This window comes from Odontomachus brunneus, unplaced genomic scaffold (assembly GCF_010583005.1).
Source record: "Odontomachus brunneus isolate Ranch 3 - 2012 unplaced genomic scaffold, Obru_v1 Obru_scaffold_051, whole genome shotgun sequence".
NCBI lineage: Eukaryota > Metazoa > Arthropoda > Insecta > Hymenoptera > Formicidae > Odontomachus > Odontomachus brunneus.
Genome location: NW_022639501.1, coordinates 1414505 through 1420951, shown reverse-complemented (window position 1 = coordinate 1420951; position 6447 = coordinate 1414505). Strand labels below are relative to the sequence as shown.

The following is a 6447-nucleotide window of genomic DNA, read 5'->3' as shown; positions in this document are numbered from 1 at the left end:
CTTGGCACACCATATTCAAAAATGTGACATTTTTTTTGCAGTTCTGATATAGAACTGCAAAATTAAATGTGTCAAGTATATGTTGAATATAGTTATATATGTTTTTATTTTCCAATTTATGTAACAGCAACAATGTATTAACTTTAACTATTACACAAGCAGACATCACATAAGCCAACATAACAGAGTGAATAATAAAAAGAAGTTTGAAGAAAATTATCTCGAGGACACTCGTTGGATTAATAAATGCAAGCGAGAAAACAAATGCGCGAGCATGTTATGAAATCGAGGAAAAACTCAGATGGTCAATTGAAAAAGACGACCATTATCGCATTGTTATTCATGCACGATTTGTGCACAACTGGCAGACACGTCGGAGGGGTTTTGATTACGTTTTCTACGGTATACTTTGTTATTAGAGGCAATTTGAATACAATTGGAATAAATAAAAAAACTTTTAAAATAGAACGGCATCGGCTCGTTCCTCCTTGATGAAGCAGACTGAAATGTTCGCAAAATTTCGGAATCAAGCAAAGAAAAATCCACGCGGCTCAAACCCAGAAACCTAATAAATCAGAAAAACATTTAAAATAGAACGTTATGATTATCATAGAGAGAGAGAGAGAGAGGCATAAAAATGACTGTTTACCTTTATAGAAATATCATACTAAGAATCATTGATAATTACTTATTATCCTGTATTTTTAATACTGAAAATAAGTAATTATCAATGATTTTTAGTATGATATTTCTATAAAGGTAATTTAAAAGAAGAAAAATAATTGCGCAATATTTGAGTTCTTCCATCAGAGTTTTGTGATTTTAATTATTAAGTAAACATGAGATCATATCTAAGAATTAGCGACTAACTCATGCTATTTATTTTAGAAGTTAACACTTATTATTTAATTATACAAAACTCTTCACATCAATAACTATAGTGCTGACGACATGAATAATATTAATAACGATATGAATAATATTAATAAAGATATGAATAATATTACTAACAATGCCAGTTGGTCTTATCATAGCGTTCCAATTCACGTATACCATAGAAAACATAATCAGAACTCTCCCGACGTGTCTGCCAGTTGTGCACGAATTGTGCATAGCAATACGACCCTAATGATTACGTTTTCTACGGTATACTTTGTTATTAGAGGCAATCTGAATACAATTGGAATAAATAAAAAAACCTTTAAAATAGAACGGCATCGGCTCGTTCCTCCTTGATGAAACAGACTGAAATGTTCGCGAAATTTCGGAATCAAGCAAAGAAAAATCCACACGGCTCAAACCCAGAAACCTAATAAATCAGAAAAACGTTTAAAATAAAACGTTATGATTATCATAGAAAGAGAGAGAGAGAGAGGCATAAAAATGACTGTTTACCCTTATAGAAATATCATACTAAGAATCATTGATAATTACTTATTATCCTGTATTTTTAATACTGAAAATAAGTAATTATCAATGATTTTTAGTATGATATTTCTATAAAGGTAATTTAAAAGAAGAAAAATAATTGCGCAATATTTGAGTTCTTCCATCAGAGTTTTGTGATTTTAATTATTAAGTAAACATGAGATCATATCTAAGAATTAGCGACTAACTCATGCTATTTATTTTAGAAGTTAACACTTATTATTTAATTATACAAAACTCTTCACATCAATAACTATAGTGCTGACGACATGAATAATATTAATAACGATATGAATAATATTAATAAAGATATGAATAATATTACTAACAATGCCAGTTGGTCTTATCATAGCGTTCCAATTCACGTATACCATAGAAAACATAATCAGAACTCTCCCGACGTGTCTGCCAGTTGTGCACGAATTGTGCATAGCAATACGACCCTAATGATTACGTTTTCTACGGTATACTTTGTTATTAGAGGCAATCTGAATACAATTGGAATAAATAAAAAAACCTTTAAAATAGAACGGCATCGGCTCGTTCCTCCTTGATGAAACAGACTGAAATGTTCGCGAAATTTCGGAATCAAGCAAAGAAAAATCCACACGGCTCAAACCCAGAAACCTAATAAATCAGAAAAACGTTTAAAATAAAACGTTATGATTATCATAGAAAGAGAGAGAGAGAGAGGCATAAAAATGACTGTTTACCCTTATAGAAATATCATACTAAGAATCATTGATAATTACTTATTTTCCAGTATTTTTAATACTGAAAATAAGTAATTATCAATGATTCTTAGTATGATATTTCTATAAGGGTAATTTAAAAGAAGAAAAATAATAGCGCAATATTTGAGTTCTTCCATCAGAATTTTGTGATTTTAATTATTAAGTAAACATGAGATATCATATCTAAGAATTAGCGACTAACTCATACTATCTATTTTAGAAGTTAACACTTATTATTTAATTATACAAAACTCTTCACATCAATAACTATAGTGCTGACGACATGAATAATATTAATAACGATATGAATAATATTAATAACAATATGAATAATATTACTAATGCGTAACATTATTAATAATATTTGCGTAACATTAGTAATATTATTAATAATATTACGATGCCGGTTGGTCTTATCATAGCGTTCGATTTCACGTATACCATAGAAAACATAATCAGAACTCCCCCGACGTGTCTGCCAGTTGTGCACGAATTGTGCATAGCAATACGACTCTAATGATCGTTTTTTCAATTGACCGTTTAAGTTTTTTCTCGATCTCATGACATGTATAAATATGCTCGCATGCCTGTTTTCCCACTTGCATTTATTAACCTAATGAGTGTCCTCGAAATGGTTTGTTTTCAAATTTCTTTTTATTATTCGCTCTGTTGTGTTTGCTTATGTGATGTCTGCCTGTGTAATAGTTAAAGTGGAATCACACGACCCACGACCTCGTACTTCCTCACATGCATGCTCATCGGCATTTCAGTTCATTGCATGAATCACTATCGTGCATTAGAAGATCTATACAGTGAATTGAGCTCAGCATGCATGTCAGAATGCAATGAAATCGTGTATCGTGTGTGTTTCTAACTTTACACAGGCAGCACAATTTTCGTTATCGTTCTCATGTAACGGCTTTTAGATTCCTGCCATTCTTCTAATGGTTTCTTTACGAAAGTCGAATGCAAATTACATAGCTTGTTTTTCCCCCGCCCCCCTCCCCGTTTCTCTCTTAAAGTTTTTGGTTCGCGTAGTAGAACTGCGTTTGACTCTCTCCACGTGTGTACATGTAAATCGCGCTCAGAAAGATCGAAAAGCTTCGCGCGCGTAGTAAAAACTAAACTCTTTCATATTCCACGACGATATTTCTTGTGGCGGCGATTAATTAATGTTTATACGTTTACATGTAAATTAACTAGTTAGACTCGAGAATTATCCTTTTGCCAAGGATACTCTATACATTAGAGTAGCGACCACATATTTTCAGTTAAAATGTGCCTGTTTTGTGTCAGTACTCGCCTAAATTATAGGAGGAGACTATTGAATATTGAAACGAACATTTTTTTTAACATAAAAACAACGTGTAATTTATATGTTACATCACTTTCTGTCGCTTGCCGTTCAATGCAACTGTTGAAACAAGTTTACGTAACGCTTATAATTTTACATATGCAAAGAAATACGAAAAAAGTGACACTAACACTATACAATTATCAACAGAGTAGGATTCGTTTCTCCCGTTCTATTTTACAAGAAAATATTGAATTAAGTTAGGTTAAATACTCTTCTTTCAACGCTCACGTGTAAAAAAGTTTGCGCGAGTGATATACTAAAAAAATGTTTCGTATATTTGTAACTACGATCACATAGAGAAATTATTTTCATAAATGATTAAGAAAATCATTTTTTATTAAATTCTATCATAAGATATATCATCAGTAATAATAATTATCTAGTATGCATGTTGCTATTACCACTTTCGTGAGAAATATTAGAACCAGAAAATACGGTGTAGATCAGAAATAACAATAATTTTAATTAGATCAACAATCTTTTTTTCTCTCAGTGTGCATTGGAGTCGTATAAAAAAGAAACGCACGCGTAATACAATCGCATTGCTACGTACCATATTTTTTAAGAACCACGGTAGAACGCTGGACGCGTGTTAAAGTTTACTTCGTCTAAGCTGCACGGAGGATTCCGCTAAATTAACTTTAATTACGGCACATAATGCCGTATTCGGTTTGAAATAGATCGACTTGCGCAACGTGCTGAAATACTTTTTCAACATATATCGCGAACTACCGTATTATATGTAGTGTAATATTAGTCAGCATAGTTTTTCTCTTTTCTTCGTGAACTTTACGTGTATTTATTCGCAAATGTATAAAGGTTGCAGAGTCGCGAATTAGATTATCAAAAAGTATACTATATATCGAAGAATGATTTATTAACAAGTTACATAGACCAAATAGGATGCTGGCGCTGACATTGTTATTAGTGAAACTACACATTTACTAATCTGTATCCGTTTCTGTACTTTATTATTTTGCAAGAGTTGTTAAAAATTATTAGTTTTTAACGATACGAATAGATTGCGCTGACGATGCACAACAACGGGATACAGTTCAGCGATTAATCTCAAGACAAGAAAACTGACTCCTTTCTTTCAAGTTTTCTTCACGGAAAAAGGGACAGCAACGAAACGCAGTCCAGCGATTATCTCAAGAAGAGGAAATTGGATCGTTTCTCTCATGTTTTCTTTGTTAAACAATGAGATACAGTCCAACGACTAATCTTGACACGAGAATTGGTTGGATCGTTCGTTTACATTCTCTTCACGAGAAAAAATGAATTTTACAGTAGCTAATTTCATGAAGAGGAAATTGGATCGTTTCTTGCATATTTACTTTGTGAAAAAGGGATATTTTCCTTAGCCACTTCTACGGCTTAGAAAATTATTTTCTTGTCGCGAAATGACAGGATCAAAAGACGTTCTAAGGATCTTCTACATACCATCATGAGACGTCAATCTTTGACACGAGTCAAGCACTTTCAACGACACGAGCTCTTTCCTTGCGAAGTGCAGTTGCGAAGTGCAACTTTTATCGAGCGCAGTTCGAGAGAAGTATATCCAAAAGGCCAACCGACATAAGGAGGTCGTAGATTGAGTTTCCTTCTGTAGTTTCTGTTTTTGCCGACAGTACGATCCCGAAACCGAGGAACATGCTGTCGCGTACTCGAGGGAACACAGGCTGCTACGACCTAGAGTAGAGTGAACTACTGGAGTGAACTGAATACAACGATGCGCGGAGCCACGATTTTAACAAATATCAGATGGTGGGAGAGAGCTGGAATAGCTCAATGCTGTTGGTCGCACTCACGAACTCTGTTGCTCACAGATAATGAACGGTGACCGAAGGCTTGCGATGCGCAATTTTTTTTGACATTAACAATTGACATATCGGAAGCAGTGAAAGAGCACATCGCGAAGTCGGGAGTAAACCTGCAATTCATCACTTTCTTTCACCATTGCTTCCTACTAAGAACCTTACCTTACCGTTGAAGCGGTCACAGTTTCATCTAAAATGTTAAAGTGAAAGTGGATAAAAGCGCACTATGTGTCTGAAACCAGAGTTCGGAATGTAACTTCAAAAAAGTAACGTGTTACCATTAGTTTTCGTAAAAAGTAGCTCGTTATCGTTACTAATTTTGAAAAAAATATCTTGGTTATTGTTATTGTTACTAAGAAAATAATGGTTTATTATTTTTTCGTTACTCTTTTATAACATTAAAATAAAATATATAATTGATTTTAAGATGAAATTATTGTTTTTAAGCTTAAAATATTGTTTTTAAGCTTAAATTATTATTTTCAGGCTAGCCAGTTTATCTAAAAAGAACAAACTTACAATAACATTGATCGATAAAATATGATCTTTTTTCAAGTTCGGAAATATAACGAATAGTTTCTAGTAGATTTTTTAATGTTGATTACGAGTCCGGCGGTAAATTGCCTAACACGTCAAAATGAAATAAAATTACACTCGAGAGTTTTAGAAGTCACTACTTATACAGTACAGAACGTTGAAAAAACGTAGCTAAGACGAAATGACGTAGCTTGAAGATAGAAGTGTGGATGTTTTTCTACATAGAATATATGTTGATTTTTCTACATTGATTACAAGATATTGCTGCAATGTTATATATATATATTAATATATATTGAATAAAAAGTACAATTTTTTACAATAATATTTAAGGAGCATTGAAAATTATATTATTGATAATATTATGGAAAAATTTGTTATTATATAATAATATTAATAAAATAAATTATTATTAAATTTTATTATATTAATATATATGTAATATATATGATACATATTATATTACAATATACCATAATCATATATATTTTCTTATTATTTATATGTAAAATTGTGTTAAAACAATTTTGCGCAAACCCTGAATATACTTTTATTTCATAATATTCTCTAT

At 32.1% G+C, this 6447-nt stretch overlaps 1 protein-coding gene across 2 annotated transcripts in view; it reads right to left on the bottom strand.

The window, feature by feature from the left end:
• LOC116845399 (fatty-acid amide hydrolase 2-like) overlaps positions 1–5254 on the bottom strand; it is a 21907-nt gene extending 16653 nt beyond the window's left edge. The window contains exon 1 of one of the 2 annotated variants that reach the window (XM_032818042.1): positions 4963–5254. Coding sequence is in view for 1 of the 2 variants with exons in the window: in XM_032818041.1 (XP_032673932.1) it covers positions 4963–4968 (6 nt within the window). In the remaining variant the exon portion in view is untranslated. The remainder of the gene's footprint in view (positions 1–4962) is intronic. The other variant, XM_032818041.1, reaches the window with a different exon arrangement.
• Between the last annotated feature and the right edge of the window lie 1193 nt (positions 5255–6447).